The sequence below is a fragment of the Mus musculus genome, chromosome 19, assembly GCF_000001635.26.
Source record: "Mus musculus strain C57BL/6J chromosome 19, GRCm38.p6 C57BL/6J".
Classification (NCBI taxonomy): Eukaryota; Metazoa; Chordata; class Mammalia; order Rodentia; family Muridae; genus Mus; species Mus musculus.
In genome coordinates this window covers 55,065,762-55,090,852 of record NC_000085.6, presented here as the reverse complement: position 1 = coordinate 55,090,852, position 25,091 = coordinate 55,065,762, and the positions used below count along the sequence as shown (strand labels likewise).

Here is a 25,091-nt window from a genome sequence, read left to right as displayed (position 1 = left end):
GGTTCCCCATTCAATTTTCTGTCATACCGATATTGGCGGCAACCCATTTTCTGTTTTGATAGCATAAAGAGAAGTATTTGGTTTGAGGACTTAGACCCAAGCCCGTGCAGTAGGAAGCCATTGCTAGAGTCTCGGATTTTTGCTCTCTGAGAAACTTGTTTATCTTTGAGGGAGGCAGACATCAGCAGACTATCAAGGGAAGGAGCTTCACAGGCTCATTAATGCGCACCGACCCCAGGAAAGTCACTGTCTAAGGAGGCAGTGAGAAACTGGAGTAGCCTCAGGGAAAAGGGAACGAGGCGCTGTGGATGATTTTAAGTTGCAGTAAGTAACTTTAGTGGATCATGAGTGAGCTGGGGAGAGATAACAGCCGGGACAGAGTTCTCTCTGAGGGAGAAAATGAGCAATGGAAGGAACCTCACTGGGGACAGAGTGATTAGGCTGCCCAAGTAGCTGCGAGCCTCCCTCAGAAGACTAGATGAAGTCAGCTGACGCTGTCTGTTCTTTTCGTCCCAGGTGGCAGCTTTCCCTCTATGCTTATCAGGGTTCTAGACGTTTCAGATAATCGTGGGGTGGGGGGAAGTTTTCTGTCAGATAAGGCAATTCCAGAGAGAGCCCCTTCCATTGTCTTAGGTCAGAAGAGATCACGGAGAGCTCTGAAGCCTAGGGTAGTTTCTTTTCCATTTACTTTTATTTAAAGAAGTTCACCTCGCTCCATGCTTGAGGGGTGGTTTTCTGAGCCTCACAGTATGGAGTTTGCGTGAGAGTTTCTCTTCTCTGCCTCCTGTGAGTGGCCCACCTCAGAGGTATAGCTAGAGTTAGAGGCCGGAGATGGGGTGACTGAAAACCTGGAATTCATAATGTCTGTTTGTAGCTTTGTGGAGAGCTATGGCTCTAACCCCAACAGTGTTGGACACTGTAAGAACTCAGGAAAACATGTTACACGAACGACTGAATAGTTGACAGTAGCGACATCATATTAGATACCTAGAGAAGCATCATAGGCCCATGCCGTAAGTGCGGTGGCGGTGGGACGAGCCTTTTCTGCCGCACATTCTTACGGCTCAGTGTCGAGCTCTGCCTTTGTAAAATGACTGGTTGGTTCAGAAGGAGAAAATAAAAAGTAAACACCACGTCTGTCTTAGTGCTTCTTAGGGCTTTGCATGCAGTTCTGGTGAGGTGCAATATAAGCAAGTGGCAGATTATGATGGCTAAAGGAAAGCCATGTATCACTCTGACTTTCTGGTGGCAGTTTGTTTTACCTTGTTTATTATACTGGGTTACATACTAGATGGCACAATCCATTTTCATGAAGTCTGCGTGTTCTTTGAGTATGTGCTCCATTGTGAGTTATGTACACAGGACGGCCTTCGCCCCCCTGGCTTTGCTAAAGTGTAACTGACTGGGGCATTCAGTCCCGCAGCAGTCACTCAGAGTGAATTCTTAGATATGGCCAGATTTCTAAGGAGCCTTTGGCTTAGGATGCCCCTCCATTGGAAAGGTGTTATTACTGTTATTTATGTATGTTTGTAGGAGTGTGCGTCTCTATAGGAGGAGGCTATAGGAATGTCCAATCCCTTGGAGCCGTTGTGAGCTGCCTGTTGTAGGTGCTGGGAATCAAACTCGGGTCATCTTCAAGAATAGTACATACTCCTGACCACTGAACCGTCTCTCCTGGCTCTGCCCATCAGTTTTGATAGACAACCCTGGCTGATGGTCCCAACTTGTATTTTCTCTCTGGCTGCTATACTATAAATGAAAGAGAACATGCATTTTCTGCATACTAAAGATAACGAACATTCTATTCTGTTTTTCCAACATATTCATGTATAGCTGTAGTTTGGGAAATACCAGTATGTCCTGTTACATGGAGTCTGTTTCATTGTCTGACTTTCATGTTGAAATCAGAGTCCAAGAGGCAATTGCTGAAGTGGCTGCGGAGTTGAACCCAGATGGATCTGCCCAGCAGCAGTCCAAAGCCATCCAGAAGGTGAAAAGGAAAGCCAGGAAGATCCTCCAGGAGATGGTCGCCACCGTCTCCCCAGGGATGATCAGGTATTTCAGACTAGGGTCGCTTGAGGCCCGAGCCAGCCTGTTTCCTTCAAGTAGATTGGAGTTGTGGGATTTTCCTTTCCTCCACCAAGGAAGACTTGTGAACAGGGTACTCATGTGTTCCATTGGTAAATCTATATGCGCCCTTGTGAACGGGCACACAGAGGCTTCGGGCTGCTTTTACCCATGCCCATGGGTGGCGGCAGCTCTGTTATGGGTGTCCCCTGTTCTCTTCAGATGGCCGAGTCAAGCCTTACATGTCCATGTCTGACACGGAGGGGCTGAGTGTTAGAAGGATTCTTTTGGTCACTAAGTTAGCCTGGCTACTCGCCTTTGAAGTGCTTAAGTGCTGCTAGAGAAAAATGTGTTCATAGTTGAGAGCCAGCAGAGACTTCTGTGAGTGGTGTCTGCTTTAAGTCCATATGCCCAGTTTTCAGTTCAGATAACCAGGTGCACACACACATATGTATTTTTAAATTTGCAATACTTTTTACAAGTACTTTTACAGATTTCAATTTAAAATTAAATTTACAAGTACTTCTGGGTGGTAGCGTCTATATACATACAGATTCAAATGTGTTTATTCCTGTCAGGCTGACTGGCTGGGTGTTACTAAAGCTCTTCAACAGCTTCTTCTGGAACATTCAGATTCACAAGGGTCAACTCGAGATGGTCAAGGCTGCAACTGAGGTAGGATTTCTGTTCCCTGTCACTCCATTTCCCCGGGTGTGGGTCCTGTGTCCCATCGTGCTGTGTCTCCCGTGTGTGGCGGGCACTGCTGGAGCTTGTTCAGAGTCTCGCCTCTGTGCTGTTTGCCCTTTGAACCCATTAGGAAACACCCCACCCCCAGACACCCTTTGTGGAAACCAGCAGGGCCTATCAAAGATGTGTAGTACTTCTTTTGTAATTTACCTTGCAACAACTCTGAACACCAAGTCTCACCATCTTGTTTTATACATGGTGACTTAAAGGCACAGGCGGAAGAGGGGAAGATCAGCCCGCCTGGCTGTAGAACCCTGTGCTCATTTCCATGATGGTTTCTATGACGATTTCTTCCTCAGCAGAGGTGTGGGTCAACTTGAACTGTTGCGTGTTCTCCCCCACGGTCTCTTTGTTGTAGTAATGGAGCTTATGTGTACTGTGTAGGCACTGAGGAATTACTGGAGCCTGTTGGGAGAGAGCGAGTCAGTGATTGGCCAGTGAAGGATGACAGTAACCAAACAAAGTAGGACTGCACCTTAACTCCTGAGCCTTAACACTGCCACTTCCTTCTCCCTAGACGAACCTGCCGCTCTTGTTTCTGCCGGTGCACAGATCCCACATTGACTACCTGTTGCTCACCTTCATCCTCTTTTGCCACAACATCAAGGCGCCGTACATCGCCTCGGGCAATAATCTCAACATCCCCGTCTTCAGGTGAGCTAAGCCTCGCTGAGGTGAATGTGGTAAACAGCTAGTTCAGTCAGATATGTTGGACACACCTTTAATCTCAGTGTTTGGGCGGCTGAGGCAGCTGGGTCTATGTGAATCCTAGGCCATCTTGCTTCAGACTGCAAGTTTCCAGCCTGCCAGGGGTAGATAATGCGTCTCCGTCTCAAAAATCAAAACCAGAAACAAAAAACCCCAACCCAAACCATAACAAAACTAATTGTTTTGAACATGGGATTTGTTGTTATATTTTGATACTTGTTATAAAAATGACACTAGCCTTTTTATTGTAGAAGTAACATTTCATTGTGTAACATTTGCATAGCACACAACGCAAGCCTTGCCCATCTCGCTGTCTCTGTATTTGATATGGGCTACTTTCTGGAGTGTGTTGTAGGTCAACCTGAAGGACAGTGTCAGGCAGCAAAGGGCCATTAAAGGGCAATGGGCCAGGCCTGTCCAAGGAAGCTGGGGGGTGGCATGGCACCATGGTATCTAACGTCAGCAAGGGTGACCCTGCTGCCACTTTGACCTCACGACGCAGAGAACCCAGCCCAACACTTTGACAGGGCATTTCCCGAGGCTGCTGTGGTTTACACTCAAGGGGAACGGTGTAGAGCCTCAAGGCAGAGGCTCAGGGCATGGTTGTAGGACAGTGAAGGCAGGTAGGTGCGCTGGAGCGAGTCCTGGGAAGCCCACGGAAAGGCCAGACGCAGGGGGGCAGCCGCACAGCTAGGGCTGGATCCAGAGCCGTTCTCGCTCAGGATGGGAAGCTCCTGACTGAACGCATGCGCAGACCCGTGTGTCGACTGCTCATTCTGGACTTGGAGAAATTAATTCTGATCTGTGGTGAGAGTTCAGGCGAATGATGAGGGCTTATGTCAGTATAGCCGTGTTCTTGGAGAGGAGAGCAGAGACAAACTGAGAAGGAATTAGTAACCTGAGTTCCTAAGAGTCAGTGCTTGCCCCCATTTGGGGTTCAGCAGAGGGTATAGGGAGACCAGATCTGCCACCTCTAGTCACTGAGGAGAAGCTCAGCAGTGAGGACTGGGCTGAGCTTGTGTGAGAAACTGAACTCTTAACTTCCAAGCAGCACACAGCACTGAGGTCAGCTCGACCTGCCAGGAGTTCTAATGCAGTGAATGTAGAGAGAAACTGCAGGGAGGGGCCGGTCGCTGGACAAGCAGGGCCTCCCACAGTGGCATTCAGTCTAGGCCCCAGCCTCACCATGCGGGACGCTCTTCCTGGTCCGCTCTGAGTTCTCTAGATCCCAAGTCTGCAGCCAGCCTATGTGATCCTCCAGCAGAAGAGAAGCCACCGTTGTGGTCAGTGGTCCTTATCTACTCTTAGCCCTGACTGTCAAATGGCTTATCGTGTAATGGGGACCATAGACAGTCAGCATAGTGACACTGACAGGAACCTACGGGACTGATGTGTCTTCACAGGGGCTAGATACCCTCGTCATACCCCACAGCATTTTTTTCCCAGCACCAGGGAACCAAGAAACTAGATTAGAAATTCACCAGACAGGTTGGCTGGGGAGATGGTACAGTGGTAATCTGCTTGTGAGGCCCTTAGGCCTCTCCCTAGAGTTGTGCAGGAAAAGTCTGGGTGTTGTGGTGTCTGCTTGTGGTCCCCATGCTGGGGAGGCAGAGGCGGGTGGGTGGCACCATGGACTCTCTGGAAGCCAGCCTAGCCTGTTTGTCAAGCTCCAGGCCTGTTGTATGTAGATAGATCTTGGTTAATGGCACTAAGGTGACTTGCCTGCTGGGGCTCTCCTGTGGTCAGAGTTGCTCACAGACTCACTCTCTCCAGATCTGGTTTTGAGTGAAGCCTTTTGTAAGTGCCAGTCATTTCTCACTTCTCACAATTCTGTGTTTCTCCTCAGGAGCTCAAGCCATTGCTTATCTTTCCGACAGAGCAGACACTGGCGTTTTCTTTTATCTCATTTAAGTCTCCACAGTGACAAACACACCTCAGGTTGCATTGCTCACTCACTGAATTTATTCTGAAGAATTTCAGAATGATTCTATAGTTCACCAACATCTTACCTTGGTTTCCATAAACAGACTCAAAGGAGACCAGAATGTTAACATTTAATATAGTATTGTTACTTACACCAATGCAAATACTAGTATTTGAAAACAACTTCTCTTTTTGAAAAGACTAGGAAGAGGTTGTAAATTTAGGACAGCTGACAGCAGACTTTCAGCTTCCTGTCTAAGCTTATCAGCGCTGCAGAGAGGGACCTGGAGCTGGGAGCAGAGCTGTTTTATTCCTGTATGGACAAGTGATAAATACTGAGGCCAGAAAAGGAGGTCTGATCCCCTGGGACTAGCATTACAGAGGCTTCTGAGCTGCCATGTAGGTGCTGGGAGTTGAACTCAGGTCCTTTGGAAGAGTAGCCAATCATCGTGGTCACTGCTGAGCTGTCTCTCCAGCTCCCGCTCCTGTCTGTAAAGATGGTGATACTTGATTCCAGCTTGGTAAAATTATCCCTGCCCCATAGGGACCCTCTTTTAAGCATCAGTTACTTGAGAATATTTTCCCAGGAAATATTTGTTCATTTTACAAATTTGCCATGGGATAATTTTTGTGTGCCTCAAACTCTGACTGGGAATCATGGGTGGGGTTTTGTTTTTAAAAATACCCTTTTCTTTTTTTCATTTTTGAGACCAGGTTTTACTCTGGCTCTGGCTGTCCTGGAACCAGCAATGTAGACCAGTTTGAACTTGGAAATCCTACTGTCTCTGCCTCTTGAGTGCTGAGATTAGAGGCATGCACCACCATGCTCAGCCACTGGTTACCTTTGCTTTTTGACAATTTTGTATATGTATTTAGTGTATTCTGATATTCTCCTCCTCATACTCTCTTATCTTCCTCTCATCTCTGTTAACCCCCACTCCATCCCTACCAGTCAGTCCCGTTCTTAGGTTCTGACATTTAATTTTGTTTTGTGACTCATTTATCTATCTTTTTTTAAAAAAAATCAAGGACTTCTTTGTTTCATGTGCATGAATGTTTTGCCTGCATATATGTTTATGTACCGCTTGTGTACCCAGTGCCCAAGTAGTTCAGAAGGTGGTGTCAATCCCTTGGTACTGGAGTTGCAGATGGTTGTGAACCACCATGTGGGTACTGGGAATCGATCCAGGGTCCTCAGCCGAGCGGCTAGTTTTCTAACTCCTGCCCAGCCTGTGACCCATTTGGTTTAGCCAGGGCCATGCATCTGTGTGATGGGATGGACCTGCCCCTTAGAGCCTAGAGAACTCCCCAGTGGACACTCAGAGAAGGCAATAACTCCGTCTCCTTCAAATCCCTATCCTTATCTCTGTGGATCACGTTGTCAGGTTCCTTTTTGGCTCAGAAGTTACGATGCAGTGTTGCTCGCAGGCTGAGGAGCGAGTGAAACACGTCAGCAACACGGAAAAGGAACCCCTGTGTTCCCATTGTCAACATTCAAATGACACTGTGTGTGCTTCTGTCCGGATGGCAATGCTTCGGACTATCTTGACATTTGAGTCCTCTTTTTATATTTTTCCTTACAAATAATTTGTGCATTCTTGAATTTGCAGTACCTTGATTCACAAGCTTGGGGGCTTTTTCATAAGACGGAGGCTCGATGAAACCCCAGATGGACGCAAAGACATTCTGTACAGAGCGTTGCTCCATGGGGTGCGTATGGCCTTTAATTGTCCTCAACCCCACAGCATTAGCTGTCATTGGAGAGTGACGGAGACATGATGGGTTTGGGAGATTACTGCGTGGCTGCGGGTGATTGTGTGTGTGATCACCCAAGCACAGCCGTGCTGGGATCCTTGGCTGTAATGGATGTGGGGAAGTGTTAGGTCAGTGGTGAAGTTACAGTGTTTTTCTGTTCTTTGTCTTAGGATTTACCTGTCCTGCACTCACCTGAGTTGCTCAGTCTTATGTTCATGTCTGATTTTCTTGTATCTCAGCATGTAGTTGAACTCCTCCGACAGCAGCAGTTCCTGGAGATCTTCCTGGAAGGCACCCGCTCCCGCAGTGGCAAGACCTCCTGTGCCCGGGCAGGGCTCCTCTCAGTGGTAGTGGATACTCTGTCGTCCAACACCATCCCCGACATCCTCGTCATACCCGTGGGCATCTCGTATGATCGCATAATCGAAGGTCACTACAATGGCGAACAGTTGGTAAGGAGGTGGCCTGCATCAGGCCGTCTGGGCCTCTCCAGCTTTTATGTGTTTAATGACACCGTTGTGCTAATCATCTGAAACCTGCCTGGGTGGGCATGCTGAGTTGCCTTCATCTCGTCTGTCAGCTGTGAGAGTCTCACGAGGTGGTCTCCTTGCGGTCTCAGGGTTGATTACCTGTGAATTTTAGGGAAGCCTGAAGACTGGCAATGGCAAACCAATCCGAGAACTGGGAGGAATTTTTTTCAGTCAATTTTTAGCAAAGGATGCACTAGTTATAAGCACTTAGATGAGGTCCAAATGGGTTCATCATGTGACTGACTAGCACCCAGATTAAGGATTGATATCATCAGGACCCAGAAATCTTACTGGCTCCCCTCCTGTTAGCCCCCTTTGGGACAGTCACCTGTCTGACCTCTTATAAGAAGGTTGAACTTTATAGAGTAATGACCTGTGCAGTTCTTTGGAATCTGAATGCCTGTGAGCACAGCATTTGCGAGGGTTGGCCGTGTTGCTGCATGCAGTTGAGACTTCACAGTGGGGAGATGTTCCGCTGTGTGAGGAAATCACACACACAGCTTGGAGCTTATCTTTTGCTACTTTGTGGGTTCTTTCTCCCACTTTTTCCCACCCTTCCCCTTTCATCCTTTCATTCCCTCACTTGATAGGAGAGAAAAAAGGGTAGAAAGGAAAGGAGCGGGGTATTATCCTTCACCTACTTCCTGCTGATTAGGAATGTCGAGTTCCTTGGGGCAAATTTGATCTTTGATGTCAGGATATCTTCTTCTTTGTGCATGACTATTGAACAACCAGGACCAGCAGCAACCAGCCAACAACCAGCCAACAACCCCCAATGCCTCTTGGAGCCCTAGCATTTATATACTCTCTAAGAAAGTCCCCAGCATCCCAAACGTCACGCAGTCACACAAATTACCTGTGGCTGGTGAAACCGTGTCCCAGCTAAAGCACGAGGCAAATCATAGTCAGCTGCTGCGTGCGGGTAGTGTGAAGCAGCGCCATAGCCACACCTGGGATTAAAATGAAAACGTAATCTTACAGTACTTCTGTGTTCTTTTAAAGAAGCCAAATTTTAAAATTATCTTTAGAACAGCTCTTTGAAAGAAGTCTCAGCACACTTCGCTTAGAGCCTTTTGGGTTTATTTACGCGTGTGCATACTAAGGGAGGGTGGCCAATAGTTTAAGCCAGAGTGTACTCAGTTGATAAGCACTGCCCACTTATGAGTCCACGTGTGAGGCACATCACCAAATGGCCTCGCCAGCAGTGTGCAAGTGCAGGGGAGCTCCGCTTTGCTTCCGTAGAGTGGAACTATTGGGCAAGGGATGTGCTTGGCAACCTGAGGCTTTAAAAAGTAGGAGGTACTCCTGGGATTTCGGCTTCTGTGACTTTCAACAGTTCGTGCACTTGAGGGATGCATGGCAGCTGCAGCAGCAGCAAGCAGGACACCCTCCCTCTTCCCTGTTTAGGGAAAGCCCAAGAAGAACGAGAGCCTCTGGAGTGTGGCGAGAGGCGTTATCAGAATGCTGCGGAAAAACTACGGCTACGTCCGAGTGGATTTTGCACAGCCATTTTCCTTGAAGGTGAGGGTGTGCCAAGGTACAGGCCCAAAGCTTGCTTTTTAAACAGTTCCTTTTAACTTTTGAAGATCAAATATAGTTTATATGTTGCTATGAAGGATTTTTTTCCTTTCTTTTAAATTTCCAGGAATATTTAGAAGGCCAGAGTCAGAAACCTGTATCTGCCCCCCTTTCTCTGGAGCAAGCACTGTTACCAGCGATCCTTCCTTCAAGGTAGGCTGTGGGTCCCTGTGGGACTCAGCTATCCCATAACTTTCCCTGATTGTGTAGGACAGCAGGTCAGCCTTAGGAAGAGATCTTTCTCATACCTCATTGCAGTAATATTCTTCTTGATTTGATGAAAGATTTGAAGATGTGTGTTCTCTCGCACTGTCTCTGCTTTTCTCTGTCTCTCTCTGTCATGTGTGCGTGCGTGTGTGTGTGTGTGTGTGTGTGTGTGTGTAGGCTTTGTTTTTAATTATGCATAAAACCTTTGTGAGTTTGTGAATCTTGTTGGATCATTTGATTGATGCTTTTGAATATGTGAACTGGGTTTTTATTTTATTATTTTATTTTTTGGTGATTGCTTGGGTTATACATATTGTAAGTCAGATGCATAGAAAATGTTTGGTAGTAATTGAATTTTCCAGAACTGAAAATGCTTTGTAATTTAGAGTCCTAAAATTAGAGTTTTCAGCTGTTTTAAAATATCTCTTGCTTTCTGCATTCATTCTGCCAGTGAGTTTGGAAGTGATATATTAATAGACTATTCAGTGATTGATAAATGAATTATTCTGTCTGAAAAAATATATTAGGCTCTACATTGCAGAGGAAAATAATCCAGAGAAATGATCTATTTATCATTTAAACTTAAAATGTGTGGTGATCGGAGCTACTCATAATTTAGAAATTAGTTCCGTATTGTGTACCTTCTAAAGCATGAGGCTAGGTCTAGCCTTGTGTATGTCAGCCCAGCAGTCGGAAGGCAGGAGGCGTGCTGCAAGCTGGAGGCTGGCCCTGTCCACACAGTGAATATCAGCTAGTCTGGGCAACAGAAATAGACGGCATCTCACAAATAAAAGTGAAGTTGCACTGTGGGGCTGAGAGCGGTGATTTGTCTCTTCAGACCGAATGATGTTGCTGATGAACATCAAGACCTATCCAGTAACGAGTCCAGAAACCCAGCAGACGAAGCCTTCCGACGAAGGCTGATTGCAAACCTGGCTGAGCACATTCTCTTCAGTAAGTAAGCTCACACTTTCTGCTCACACGGCCCTCGGAGCGGAGTACGCTGTCCACATTTGGAACTCCGATGGGGATCCCTCTTCTGAGTCTATCACCTACTGCATAGGTTGTGACAGGCAGGATCCTGGAAGGAAAGTAACATCGAGAGGTGGGTGGGGCTCAGGATACAACAAACACCGCAGGACCTCTGATGGAGCGGGTGCTCATCACTGATTCTCCTGCTGCTTAGAACGGGCTCTGTCGACGTGATTGGGTCTTGCTTGTGATGGCCTGAACTATTTCATGGTCTGACATCTATGGGCTTTTAGTGGTGTCTCTTTCACCTCTGACTGCATGAGGCCTTTTACTCAGTACTGATTGGCCGCCCATCTAAGGCTGTGTGAGTTGTGGGTGTGGACGGAGCCCTGAGTGGCTCTGCACTCTCGTGGCTTCTGCTTTTGTTCTGTGCTATCAGTGCACAAAATGCCACCAGGCTAACAAATGCCACCAGGCTAACAAATGCCACCAGGCTAACAAATGCCGCCAGGCTAACAAAGCAGTGGGTGGAGCGGCCACCATCAGGCTGCCCTGGAATTCCAAGTTGTGTACTGTGGTGCCCTTGAGCACCTTAACACGACACTGGTCATGAGATTAATGAATGTAGAGATAGGATGGAGCCTGATGCTGTGACTTCAAACCTGCTCTTTCCCTGCTCGGGTATGCTGGCTTTTCACCATGGGTACCCACAAGGACAGGAGACTACAGTCCATGGCGTGCATGCTATGGCACTTAGTCCAGGCCCCTTTAGAGCTCCAGAGGGGGCCTGCAATTTGGGTCTTGGTATTTCATTAAAGGCATTTTGTTGACTGATCTAGCCTACTTGCTCTGGGTTGAAGGTGGATCTGTCTTAGAATGTGGCCTCGTGGTTAAGTGATTGCTCTGAAGTCATTTTACCAGGGCACTGGCAAATCCAGTTGCATTTCCACTGTAAACTGCAGTTTCAGGAACTATAGTAGAAGACGTGGTTAGCTCCACAGGCTTCTGTTTAAAGCTAAGCACTTTCAAGGCCTCATGTAAGTTAGAGCAAGGCCAGCTAACACTCTCTTTCTTTCCAGCCGCCAGCAAGTCCTGCGCTATCATGTCCACCCACATTGTGGCCTGTCTGCTCCTCTACAGACACAGGCAGGTACGTCTTAATGCTCCCTCATGTTCCTTGGTAGAAGCCTGGGTGTTTGTTAGCCTGTTTGTTAGGCTGAGGCTAGGAGAAGAACAGAAAAAGAAGGTCAGCACCCTGCCCTGAGCCCAGCAGTCCAGCGAGGGAAAGAGCCACACTGTGAATACACACAGTGGAAGGATACTGTTTCTGGTTGCTGTAGGAAATGGAAATAAGGCATATTTCAGGACACAGTATGCGTTCTGCTGGAAAAGAGTTTCCAGGCAGTTTGCTCTGAATATTAGAGCCCCTCTGTCCTCCCACAATAGGCTTGTGTAGTTCTGCCATGGATAGACCATGTCTACCATATTCATTGTCATGCTCTTCACATGAGCGCTTGTGACGTGTGTTTAAAGCAAAGGGAATCCTCACGAACACTTGGATACTTGGCACTATTGTCAGGGCGCTTCTCTTTCCCTTTGTGCTCAGTTTTGTGATGTGACATCTGCCCATAACATTCCTGGGGACCAGTGCCTTTCCTACTTGCTCATGTTGCTAGTCTGGGCCTGTCTCTGTGGCTGCCAGCAGGGCAGTCATAGCAGGAAGAAATCTGGGGAAATCAGGCTTTCTGATGCCACAATCCATTTCTGTCTCTCTGTAGGGAATCCATCTCTCCACGCTTGTGGAAGACTTCTTTGTGATGAAGGAGGAAGTCCTAGCTCGCGATTTCGACCTAGGCTTCTCCGGGAATTCAGAAGATGTCGTCATGCATGCTATTCAGCTTCTGGGGAACTGTGTCACAATCACCCACACGAGCAGGAAAGATGAGTTTTTTATTACTCCCAGCACAACTGTCCCGTCAGTCTTTGAACTCAACTTCTACAGCAATGGCGTACTTCATGTGTTCATCATGGAAGCCATCATAGGTACGTTAGGGCCTGGATCCCATGGTGATGCCTGATTGGTTTAGCTGCTAGCCCCTTGCTCTAGAGAATGCGACACTGGAGTTTACTCTAGTGAAACGGCTGCCTACTGAATTTCCCTGTGTACTGAGTTTCTTACTGTGGGGTGAATTAAGAGAGTTCTGGGAGAACAGGAGACTTAGCTTTCATCAGCGAGGCCCTCACCGAATGGGATTCTTTGGGGCTGAGGCTAAATTTCTCCAGCAACTGCAGATTTTTTTTTTTTTATTTGTTAATAGGTTCTATTGGTAATTTAAGAGTCAAAGTTTCTCTTTGAGACCCAGAACTGTTGACTTCAGATTCCCTGTATTTCCTCAGCTTGCAGCATCTATGCAGTCCTGAATAAGAGGTGCTCTGGAGGGTCCGCTGGAGGCCTCGGCAACCTGATCAGCCAGGAGCAGCTGGTGAGGAAGGCCGCCAGCCTGTGCTACCTTCTCTCTAACGAAGGTACCATTTCTCTGGTGAGTGGAGGTGGCCGGGTTTCTACCCAGCTTTTGGTTATGGAGTTCCTGGATGAAAGATATACCCACAGCCTTAATATTTACAGCCAGCTCTAAGCAGTCCAATAGCTGGGCAGCTGCCTAACTCCATGCTGGTAGAATCTTCTTTACAGGGATAACCAGAGTTATTACTATTTACTATGCTCCATCTGGGCTGCTCCTAGCTCCAATTGGGCAGCCCTCAGGGCCACACCAGCTTGACCCTTAACCCACGGCGGCTTCTCCTTACTCCTCTCCTGCACCTTCTTCCTCTTCCCCCAAGCCTGAGAAGCTTAACCCTCACTATGTCTCTTCTGCCCAGCTATTGGCTGTCAGACATCTTTATTTACCAAAAAGAAATAACTTGGGGGCAGAGTCACTCATCTTCTAACCTGCTTCTGGGGCAGTCTTAGGGGCCCCAAATTAGCATTAGAATACAAGCAGCATTAGGCCAGCTCACTGCAGAGGCGCCTCCATGCCCCCTGATCCTTTCTTAATTGTCTGTGTGCAGTTGTGAGATGCCTTTAGTTCTCTCTCAGAACATCTCCCGTCCATACAGCTTTCTGATCCACTTCTGAGTTTCAGAGACGCTAAGCTGGTCTGGCCTCGACTGTCTTGGCTTTTGTTTGGCTCTGCAGCATGAGAGATTGTTGTAAGTTCTCAGTTAGACCGTGCAGAAGGTCCTGTGCCAGTTGTCAGTAACCGACACATCTTGTGGGTGTTAGAACCCCAAACGATAAGTGTGTGAGCCCCAGAAACTCAACACCTTCTCAGCTTATCCGTTCAGAGGCTCAGAAGCAGAGTGTTGAATTTACCACCGCCTGCACTTGGTGACATTTAAGATGCAGCCTACACATTGAGCAGATTTGGGATCCTTGAGCCACTAGAATCTACGTTTGCCTGTACTGTTCTTTTATCTCCTATGACTGTATCTTGGGACATTCACAAGTGTGAACATTTTTAGTGTGGTCTTCTTGAACATGCTCCTTGTGTGCGGTTGACACTTGAGTTGCAGGGTCAGGAGGGTGTGGGTAGTGGGGCTCCTCAAGTGGCCGCGTGTTCCTTGTGGGCCTCCTGAATCATTGGGCTACTGTGCTTCTTCTTTCGTTACTTGTGTGAGCTGTCTTCATTGTAAGACAGCTCTTGTATGGAGATCATCTTCAAACAGAAGAAACAAGATTTCCCAAAACGTCCAAGGAGTTGCTCCTTCCAGTGTTCATGCTACTGAGGCATTAAGCTCAGTAGCACTCCCTATAGTTGGGGACACACTAAGTGTACTGCCACTCATGGAAAGGGTCTTTTCTCTGGCCTTGTCATGACCATTTATCAAGACAGTGGACCTCAGAGATCAAAGGACTTGTTCAGGGGATGAATAAGGTGGTGGAGTCTTTAAGAAAAGTATGGGGCCAACTCATCTTTAAATGGCTTTTTCTTTTTAGCCCTGCCAGACTTTTTACCAAGTTTGTCATGAGACAGTTGGCAAGTTCATCCAGTATGGCATTCTCACAGTGGCAGAGGTAAGAGAAATGGCCTGGCTTTATTTTCTTTATTTAGTTTCTTGCTCTTCATTTTTTTTTTTTTTTTTTTTTTTTTACCAATTATTTATTTAAAACAGTGTTTCTGCTGGCTATTTTAACCAGTAAATATACTTGCTATGTGTTTATGTTCAGACAGTAGCAGGGGACAGTGAGAATGGGTACAGATGTCTGGGGATTGTTTAATATTTTGATTTCTTTTGTCAGTGGTGTTTTCTAGATCTTAATCTGATCTCTGGCATACGGACATTGATTCTTGGATGAGACATGAAGCATATTAGGTGTTTGTAGCTTGTGCACAGTTCATTTTTCTCTCTTGAGATTCCAGAGTCTTGTCTAATAGATTTAGTGTGGTTCAGAGGGACTGGGAAAGCCGCTCTCTACTCAGAAGATATGGAAGTTCCATCTTGTGACTTCCCCAGCCTCCATCTGTCCTCCCTGCTGCCTCCCGGGTGGTTTAGAGTTTGGAAATATACGTGAGGGGCGCACAGCTGAGAGGGCTCAGGCAGGCTTCCTTGGCTTTGGCCGGTCAGTTGCATGCTCGGCCGTGTGCCTAGGAATCTTATTTACTGTCAGCTATCTTCTTGGCCTAGCAAGATGACCAGGAAGATGTCAGTCCTGGCCTTGCAGAACAGCAGTGGGACAAGAAGCTTCCGGAACTGAACTGGAGAAGTGACGAGGAAGATGAAGACAGTGACTTTGGTGAGGAGCAGCGAGATTGCTATCTCAAGGTACTTGGTGAGGGATCCTGGGTCAAGAACAGTGAGATGTTAGGTTTATATTGCAGTTAGATATTGGTACTGGTGACTTCTTCATGTCCAAAGTTCTTATGCTCCAGTTCTAACCAGCTCTGGTACCTTTCACTGAGTAAAGTCACTGAAAATCAGTCCCTTAAATTGTATAGCGTGGGAACTGGTACGTGGAAAGGGAATAGGATTGGGAAAGCATGGATGAAGAAAGGGTGACTTTCAGCACCTCCAGGAATGTACAGGCCTCTCCCGACCCCACCCCTGCACCTGCTCTCCACAGGGCAGTGATTCTGTTTCCAAATGACACCTAGGAACTAACTCTCTTTCCATGTGGGTTTTACCAGTTTCACCGATGGACAGTGGTCTTGCTTCATGCACTTGAATACATAACTTCTGCTCCCTGCTCCTTACATGCATGGGTGTCTATCACGCTTGAAGTGCATGCCTCAGAGGGCTCAGCCCCTAGACCAGCTGTTCTATGTGATGAGAACTTGTAACAAGCCTGTCAGTCAATTAGGATGATTCGTTCTAGATGACTGTTGAATGGATAGGCCCCTCAAATCCTATGGGAGTGAGTGAGTGCCCTGAAGAGCACTCTGGTCCCAGCTGATCGTTCCTAGTCAGTCATGTGCTGGAGCAGCAGGCTGCTTCCATGCAGTGCGATTGGGAGGGACATCTTCAGTTCCGGGTATCCCAGAGTTCCCTAGCCGCTGACCCTGCTTTCCCTCCCTTCCGGTGACCTCACCTCTGCTTATGCTCTCAGGTGAGCCAGTCCAAGGAGCACCAGCAATTCATCACCTTTCTTCAGAGGCTTCTAGGTCCCCTGCTAGAAGCCTACAGCTCTGCTGCCATCTTTGTCCACAACTTCAGCGGTCCAGTTCCCGAGTCTGAGTACCTGCAGAAACTGCACAGGTACCTTATCACCAGGACGGAAAGGAACGTTGCCGTGTACGGTATGTGCAGTTTCATTTTGGCTTTTTTGGAAAACTATTTCCCCAAACAAAAACCAAGACAAAAAACCCAAAAGCTGGGGAGTGGTGGCACATGCCTTTAGTCCCAGCACGTAGGTGGCAGAGGCGAGTGGATCTCCGTGAGTTTGAGGCCAGTGTAGTCTACCAATTGAGTTCAAAAACAAAATAAAACAAAAACAGAACTGTTGAGGATTGGTTCTAATGCTATTTGTGTTAATTTGGCTCCTGAAATCACACAGGAACTGCATGTCTGCGCTGGGGTTCCCTGCTCCCAATTGGCTTTGATTGAGATATAAAGTTGCCAGAGGCCAATGGCTAGGCAGGGAGACAGAGGTGAAGAGTCTTAGGATTCCCGGGAAGGGACCGAGGTGGGAGGAAGATGCCGGTAAGGTGCAGGAGGGAGAGTTGGCCGGAATGTAGGTGCAGGGATGGGTGTGGGGTGTGGGGTGTGAGGTGTGGGAAGCCCCAGGGGGGCTGCCCTGAAGGGCAGCAGGATAAAATATAGATTTAGGAAGTGTCAACTCAGGAATATTGGAGGGGAGTGTGTTAGCCACAAGGAGGTTCAGGAGTGGCCCAGCCATTAAGCTAGTGAAGTCATTAAAATATAAAGGTTGTGTGTATGTATCTTTCATTTTGGATCCAAAACATTTGGGTGGGTGATGAGAAATACTTGCACACGCCCTGGGAGCACAGAGTGAATTTAATAAATTACTGCTACACCAAACAAACCAAAACCACAAACCTGTTTTCCTATTATTATATAATTCTGTTAACTTTGGGAAATTGGAGAAAAGGTACAATTATGCTGACCGCTCATTGCACAGATCTGCTGTGGTGTGCCATACAAGCTGAATGGTCCAGCTCTGTGTTGTGTGTCTGCCTTTGGCCAGCTCACATGGTGATGGAGGTTCATGTATGCTGCCTGTGACTGTCTGCTGTGTAGTCTTTCACTGTATGCTCACCACCTCCTTCAGTCTGCTGCTGCTGCTGCTGGGGGGCGGGGGGGGGGGTGAGCCATTGTCAGCGAAGGGCTCTTTTGCACAGTGCTGCCCTGTGCCTGTCTGAGTCCTGGTGGTCAGCCGGCACAGTGGGGCTCATGCCAGTCAGCGTTCAGAGCCAGAAGAAGTGTAGAGATAGTTAATCCCTTTGTGCCACTTTGGGAACACCTGTCGCAGGCCCCTGACTAATCAGTGGCAAACGTGGGTTAGAAATCTTGTTTCCTGGGCTGGAGAGATGGCTCAGTGGTTAAGAGCACTGACTGCTTTTCCAGAGGACCTGAGTTCAATTCCCAACAACCACATGATGGCTCACAGCCATCTATAACAGAGTCTGATGCCCTCTTCTGGCATGCAGTTGTATATGCAGCAGAGTACTCATACAATAAATTAAAAAAAAAAAGAAAGAAAGAAAGAAAAAAGAAATCTTGTTTCCTGACCTCTAGACTTGAGCTTTGTATGGCCATAGGTCTAACAACCATCACTGTCTGCTGTCAGCAAGCCATTATGCAGCACCGTGTTTGGTTCTTACAAGACTGCAAGATGGATGCTTGGTGCATCTGTCTTCCTTCTCTCCTAGCTGCCTCTGCTCCTCTCTCTGCTTTCTTTAATAGATGGCAGGATAGGTTGAAGAGATGGCAGGTCACTGGAAGAAGGCTGTGAGAGTTGCCATTAGCAGGAGGGCGCTTGCTTCAGTCTGGACTCCTGCGTTCATGTTCTTTGTAGCCTCCCATGTAGAGACCGTATGCTGAGCCTGAACACTGAAGGCCTTGTTGTCTCTCTGCAGCTGAGAGTGCCACATACTGTCTCGTGAAGAACGCTGTGAAAATGTTTAAGGACATCGGGGTATGTGTCCACGACCACGCTGCCTTCTGTTCTGTGTAGCTCCGATCTGTTGCTCTGCCTCTGTGGCGGGGGGGTTGGGGGGGTGTCAAGAAGAAGCAGTTTGTGCTGGGCTAATTGGGAATGTATTTCCTAGTGTGTGAGGGTTGGGATCAGGACGTGCTGAAGGCCTGTTTGAATGCTCTGGGATTTTGCTGGTTTCATATTCATTCCCAAACTATAACAGACATTAGGCGAGTTCAGTGTTAACTTTTTCACATTCTATTATTTTTTTGCATGTTTACAAGTATTGCTAGAATTAGCCTCGGGTTTCTTTACCTCCATGTCTGATGAGTTTCACAGAGCTGCATGTGGCCTTTTATAAGGGACTGTTTCTGACTATATTCCAGTATAAGTTGTGAAACCCAAGGCACTGGATGGACTCCTGTTTACACCTTGTCACATGTCTCCACGCTTGCATCCGACTCACACCTCCATGCTTGCATCCGACTCACACCTCCATGCTTGCATCCGACTCACACCTCCATGCTTGCATCTCACTCACACCTCCATGCTTGCATCTGACTCACACCTCCATGCTTGCATCCGACTCACACCTCCATGCTTGCATCCGACTCACACCTCCATGCTTACATCTCACTCACACCTCCATGCTTGCATCTGATTCACACCTCCATGCTTGCATCTGATTCACACCTCCATGCTTGCATCTGATTCACACCTCCATGCTTGCATCTGACTCACATCTCCATGTTTGCATCAGATTCACACCTCCATGCTTGCATCCAACTCATACCTCCATGGTTGCATCTAACTCACACCCCCATGCTTACATCTCACTCACACCTCCATGCTTGCATCTGACTCACACCTCCATGCTTGCATCCGACTCATACCTCCATGCTTGCATCTGACTCACACCTCCATGCTTGCATCAGATTCACACCTCCATCCTTGCATCCAACTCATACCTCCATGGTTGCATCCAACTCACACCCCCATGCTTACATCTCACTCGCACCTCCATGCTTGCATCTGACCCACACCTCCATAGTTGCATCCAACTCACACCCTCATGCTTGCATCTGACTCACACCTCCATGCTTGCATCTGATTCACACCTCCATGCTTACATCTGACTCACACCTCCATGCTTGCATCTGACTCACACCTCCATGCTTGCATCTGACTCACACCTCCATGCTTGCATCTGACCCACACCTCCATGCTTGCATCTGGCTCACACCTCCATACTTACATCTGACTCACACCTCCATGCTTGCATCTGACTCACACCTCCATGCTTGCATCTGACCCACACCTCTATGCTTACATCCGATCCACACCTCCATGCTTGCATCCAACTCACACCTCCATGCTTGCATCCAACTCACACCTCCATGCTTGCATCCAACTCAGACCTCCATGCTTGCATCTGATTCACACCTCCATGCTTACATCTGACCCACACCTCCATGCTTGCATCCAACTCACACCTCCATGCTTGCATCTGACTCACACCTCCATGCTTGCATCTGACCCACATGCCTACAGCTTTGTATGTTTTTTAACATTTTGGGTTATGGACATAGGTCAAGGACTGGGCTGGTAACAAAAGTACTTCCTTTGCAGTTTCTTTGACTCAGTTTCTCTTATCTTTCTCTCCAGGTTTTCAAAGAGACCAAGCAAAAGCGAGTGTCTGTTCTAGAACTGAGCAGTACTTTCCTACCTCAGTGCAACCGGCAGAAACTCCTAGAGTATATTCTGAGTTTTGTGGTGCTGTAGCGATCTCTCAGCACCTATCTCGAGCGAGGAGCTGATGAGTCCCTTGCAGCCTCCAGTCTGACCCAGAGTGGCAGGTATCCTGGCATGGCCCAGCCTGCCCTACCCCGAGGAGACTTCCAGGAAGACACGTGCCTTCTGCCCCCGTGGACCTGCGCTCCTCCCAACACAGACGCAGTGGCCTGCGCAGAGCACTCAGGGCCAGTGCCATCTGTGATTCATGATCACTAGGTTATAGGTGAAATCTCAGTAAGTTATTTTGGAGTTTATTAAAGGTTCACATTTTAAGTACAACTTTTCAGGCTAGTTACTGTGATGGACATTGAGGTGTTTGTAGAACTGACTCTTATATAGTAAGTAATAATGTTTCCTTTAAAATAATTGGGCCATCCATTCTCTGTCTCCATTATCGCTGTCAACAGAAGTTATGGTTTGTATGTGAGCCCTTTCCTCTCAACTGCTTTACTAAGGAGCAATGTTGTCCTGCGCCGGCACACTCAAGATGTATCTGAGTAGCTGCCTGAAAGCAGATGACACTGCAGTCAGGAGGTGAGAGGCTGAGGAAAGAGCCAGCATCAGGAGGTGACTCTGGTTGGCAAGGGTGAGCTGTGCTTGGCCAGGAAGGTGGCATTAAAGGCTGTGCTCACGTGACAAGAGTGCCTTTGAGCTGTAATGACCAGTGTTTAGAGTCCCTGTTGCTGATACCTTTGAGTGATTGACACCTGCTGCTTTTGAGGAGCTCGGCTGCAGTGATCACTGGCGTGTGGCACTCTGGCTACAAACTGCTGACCCAGGGGTTCCAGACACTGCTCACTCACTGGGTGCTGTGCTGTGGCTAGTGTATGGCTTGTACCCAGATGGCGCACTGTGCAGCCTGTGTAGCATGCACAGTGACCCAGCTGAGTGGCAGGTGGTTGGAGGCAAGGACATTTATGTGGGCCACATACCCAAACTTCCTGCCATGTAAAGGCGAGTGATTGTGAAAGCACCTCTGTTGTAGTGGGTAGGTGCCTTTCTCATGAGCGGGGAGCATAACTGTTAGTTATTTGTGGTGATTATGGCAGATTTCAAGATCACGTGACAATGCAGTCTCTAATTGTTCACTGTCCATATATATGATTTTACGGAATTATGAATTTTTCTGATGAGTGTTGTATAGATGATTTGAATTGATAAAAGTATTAGGGATGAGGTTTGTACTTTCCTGAACTTGAATTTCAAACACTAACTGTATCCTATGAGTGACGTGTGTGTTGGGGGAGGGTGGGCCTGCCTGGTGTTACACAGAGCATGGCGTGGCTGGTCTGGAGCGCATAGCAATAATACTGTGCTGTGGTGACCTCCGCCCTTGCCTTGTGCATGTCACACCTCCTTTTCCTTTGCTTCACTTCTGTCAACTGTAGCGACTTTGGTGTGCAGTGAGATGCTCACCTTTAGCCTCTGCTCCCCTAACTAGGCTGGCACTTCCCTTGGCTGTACTTGGGGGACACCCAGAGAGGCTGGTGTACTCCCTTGGGTTTATCTGTGGGGACTCAAGCATTTTATTGGTCTCTGTTTTTTTTTTTTTCCCTCTAAATGGAAACTGTAGGTGGCTTCCTCTGATCTGTCTGCCAGTGGGTGTTGCTGCCCTGCTTGTCAGCTCTGCAAATGAGCGCTGCTCCCCAGCTTGCGCAGAGACGTGTGCGTCCCACGTCCCTTGCCGTGCTCTCCCTTTTGGTAGGTGTTACTTTAAGAACTGCAGTCAGACTTGCTGTTGCCTGACAATTAACTCACTGTGAGGATAGGCACGCACGCTTTTCATAATTAACTGGTGCTTTGAAACCTTTCTTATGGAAGAAAAATCTCAACCAAAGTTATGCTCTTCCTGACAAGCTGACCCTTGAGTTAATTTTAGCACAACTCATTCTTCAGTGCCTCATTATGAAAGACAAAAAGCATCACAATAAGGCTTCCAGGTAGCCCTGTTCCCTAATAGAAACATTCCCCTTGTTTTCCAGCAGTGGGTGGCTTCCTCGAACGATTAAACAAACTAGGTGCTTGTATATAATTTATTACAGTTTACTCTACTGCATTTCTGTCAAGTTGAAATGCATGCCCTTCAGGGGAAGACTGTGAGTCAAGTTTAATAAATAAAAACCTAATACTAAGCAATATGAAGCTGCACTCTGCTTTTAAGTGAGGCCAAGCCAAGTAAGCCAGAGGGGGAGGGGCATTTGCTTTCCAAATCCTAAGGAAAAATGAAGGCAAAACAAGTGTTATGTCCATTCAGCCAGGAACACACTCTAGCCTTCCTGACTCTCTTAAACTGTGGACGTCAGGAGGCCGAATGCAGAAAAGTATATCTGGGATGGATGGCAGGGAATAGAAGCTAGGACTGGAGTTCCTGTCCTGCCGCCTTGGTTCCTGCAGTATCGTGATGCCCTGAGATGGGGATCCGTGGGAACATGCAGTGCCCTGCAGTGCCCTGCGGTGCGGACAGGACTGCATCTGATAGTACACAGACTGATGCACGTAGCATTTCCCAAACTGTTTGGACCTCAGGACCTTTTCCCCTCTGGGACACTGCATGCCGTGGAAAACCTTTTCAGAAACTACATTCATTGTTCTTTAAGCAGACCAAAAGTCACAACAGTGGCAGGCAGGCTGCATGCTTTTTGTATCGCTCACGATGCACTGTGGTGTGCTCGGGTATCTTTCCTCACTGGAGAGAGCAAGCACAGGAAGCTGGCTGCAGTGCCTTCCTCATGAAGGATCTACCACAACCCTGGCCTTTTTAAAACTGAGAGTAGCAGAATTAATAGAGAAATTAAAAAATTAAAATTGGGGTAAATAATAAAGGTTTTAATTCAGATCTAGAAGAAAACTGCACAGTTGAATGCAGATTTTTATCCATAGATAACTGTAGTGTTTTGAAATGATAGGCCCTACCTTTGAAGTTTCTAAGACTTATTATGGGATGTAAATCTGTTTTTTAAAAACACTTTTTAGGGGCTTGAGAGCTGCCACCTGGCATTTAGTTTAGTGCGGCCAGTGACTGCTTCAAGAGACTTCTGACCTTGCTTCCCAACAGCTAAAGGGCTAACTGTCTTTATGGAAGGCACTTGTTACAGTATTTGCCCATTGTACAGAGCAATGCTACATTGTTGTAAAAAGAATTGCTATTGTAAAAAAGCACTGTGTGACTTTGTGAAGGACACTGCCTTGGAAATGTTGACTGACGTTTATGCCTGGTGATAGCATGTCCCGAGAAGCATGGACATGGAGTTTTGTTTTAATAAACCAGAAAAAAAAAACCCGACTGATTTTTAATGTCTTGGATTTGGTAAGACTTTTACCTCACTCATTTTGCCCTGTTTGTTTAACTTCACAGGACTTTGTTAGGATGTAACCTGAGGTCAACTTGTGGGTTGCTAGCCCAGCCCTGACTTTATGGGCTCACGTTCCTTCAACCTTGATGAAACATTTGGCAATGGGGATGCCTGCTCACATCACAGAGACACTCTGGGTTCCCGCAGACCCCTTTAGTGTGCGTTCTGCCATCTGTTTGCATAGATATTTAACTTTACAAAAAGGACAGTGAAGTCCTAGATTTCCACTGGTTTATAATAGTTGCTCAAAAACATTAGCGCATTTTTTTAAGAATAAAGGATTGACCTTTTGAAAGCACAGATATTTTGTAGCTCCTCTGAGTGTACCCAGATCTAGCCTGCTGTAGGACTGAATCAGGGGATGGTGGCAGACATAGGCATGATGAGCATGCACCTAGCCTTTGAGTCCCAGACAGCCCCCAGCTGTGGCTGCGGGAGTGTTTGCCGGCCTCAGCAGCCACCCAGCCCTGCTCACGTTCCTGCACGGAAAGTACGTCTAAAACGGGCGGCATTCAGCTTCTATTGCCGACGTCTTCACCTTCGGGTGTTTCTCTATATTTTGCTTTTCTCAATCTGTCTACTCAGGAGGATGAGTTTCAGTTTCAGATTTCTAGTTGCTGTTTTCATAGTAAAAGCCTTAGCGCCCAGAAGATAACTTTACACGATAGTAAAATGTTGAGGCTGAGAGTGATAGAAATGTCACTTTGGGCACAAGATCACTCTCTAGGTAACGGTAAGTCCTGTTTAGTTTCTGTTGTCAACTTGATACAACTTTGGAAGAAGGATCCTCAATTGAAGAGTTACCTCCATCATACTAGCCTGTGGATAGGTCTGAGGAATTGTCTAGAATGTTGATTGAGGTGTGAGAGGGTCCATCTCCCTGTGAGTGGCACTCTATGTAGGTGGTCCTGGGCTCAGTAAGAAAGCTAGCATAGCACGAGCCGGTGAGAGAGCCAGTAAGCGGGTTTCCACTCCAGGTTTCTTTCTTTTTTAAAAAAGATTTATTTTATCTATATGAGTACACTGTACATGGTTGTGAGCCACCGTGTGGTTGCAGGGACCTCTGGAAAAGCAGTCAGTGCTCTTAACCGCTGAGCCATCTCACCAGCCTCCTGACTCCAGGTTTCTGCCTTCAGTTCCTGCCTGGACTTCCCTCAGCGATGGACTTTGACCTGGAAGTATAAGCTGAAGCAAGCCCTTTCTTCCCCAGGCTGCTTTTGGTCAGAGTGTTCATCATAGCGACAGAAGGAGACTGGAACACTGTGCTTGCTGCCTCGTGGGGACCTGGGGTTGGGTCTCAGCGCTGCTGTAAGAAGCCAGGCACGTCTGCACAGGCATGTGACCCCAGTGCTGTATAGATGGTGGGGACAGGAAGGTCACTCACTGGGCCTTGCTGGCTTCCAGCCTAGCTCCCAGTTCAGTGACGATCCCGTCTCAAGGGAACAAGGTGGGCGGGGCGGGGCGCTGATAGAACAGGACACCCAGCGTCTTCCCCTGGCCTCCACGTGGGCTCACCTGTACATATGTACAAATATCACACGTGTATGCCACAAACAGACATACAAAGCAGGAAGGGGGTGTTAGGGTCTGTGAAGGACCAGAACGTGGTGGTCACTGATCATGGCATGTCAGGATGCCACTTACATGATGTGTTCTGGAATGCTGTTAAGAAATCACAAAATAGAATGTCTGAATGCTTTGCTATGCAAGGTCATCTCTTGGCAAGATCTTCAGTATTAAGTTGCACAAATATGCAAATTAGGGTTAGTAATTGCAAGTGGATATTAGCCCAGAAACTTAGGA

At 47.4% G+C, this 25,091-nt stretch overlaps 1 protein-coding gene across 5 annotated transcripts in view; it reads left to right on the top strand.

Moving 5' to 3' along the window:
* The window catches only part of Gpam (glycerol-3-phosphate acyltransferase, mitochondrial), a 59,685-nt gene extending 36,467 nt beyond the window's left edge, over positions 1-23,218 (top strand). For 3 of the 5 annotated variants that reach the window (XM_006526694.2, XM_006526692.4, XM_011247147.2), the window contains 16 exons: positions 1,909-2,055; positions 2,646-2,742; positions 3,332-3,468; positions 7,056-7,155; positions 7,440-7,652; positions 9,138-9,251; positions 9,376-9,461; positions 10,354-10,469; positions 11,567-11,637; positions 12,266-12,530; positions 12,885-13,027; positions 14,485-14,562; positions 15,174-15,311; positions 16,093-16,282; positions 18,083-18,141; positions 19,807-23,218. In XM_006526694.2, coding sequence (XP_006526757.1) covers positions 1,909-2,055; positions 2,646-2,742; positions 3,332-3,468; positions 7,056-7,155; positions 7,440-7,652; positions 9,138-9,251; positions 9,376-9,461; positions 10,354-10,469; positions 11,567-11,637; positions 12,266-12,530; positions 12,885-13,027; positions 14,485-14,562; positions 15,174-15,311; positions 16,093-16,282; positions 18,083-18,141; positions 19,807-19,923 — 2,071 coding nt within the window. In that variant the 3' untranslated portion in view covers positions 19,924-23,218. The remainder of the gene's footprint in view (positions 1-1,908; positions 2,056-2,645; positions 2,743-3,331; positions 3,469-7,055; positions 7,156-7,439; positions 7,653-9,137; positions 9,252-9,375; positions 9,462-10,353; positions 10,470-11,566; positions 11,638-12,265; positions 12,531-12,884; positions 13,028-14,484; positions 14,563-15,173; positions 15,312-16,092; positions 16,283-18,082; positions 18,142-19,806) is intronic. The other 2 variants (NM_001356285.1, NM_008149.4) reach the window with 1 other exon arrangement.
* Positions 23,219-25,091: the final 1,873 nt, after the last annotated feature.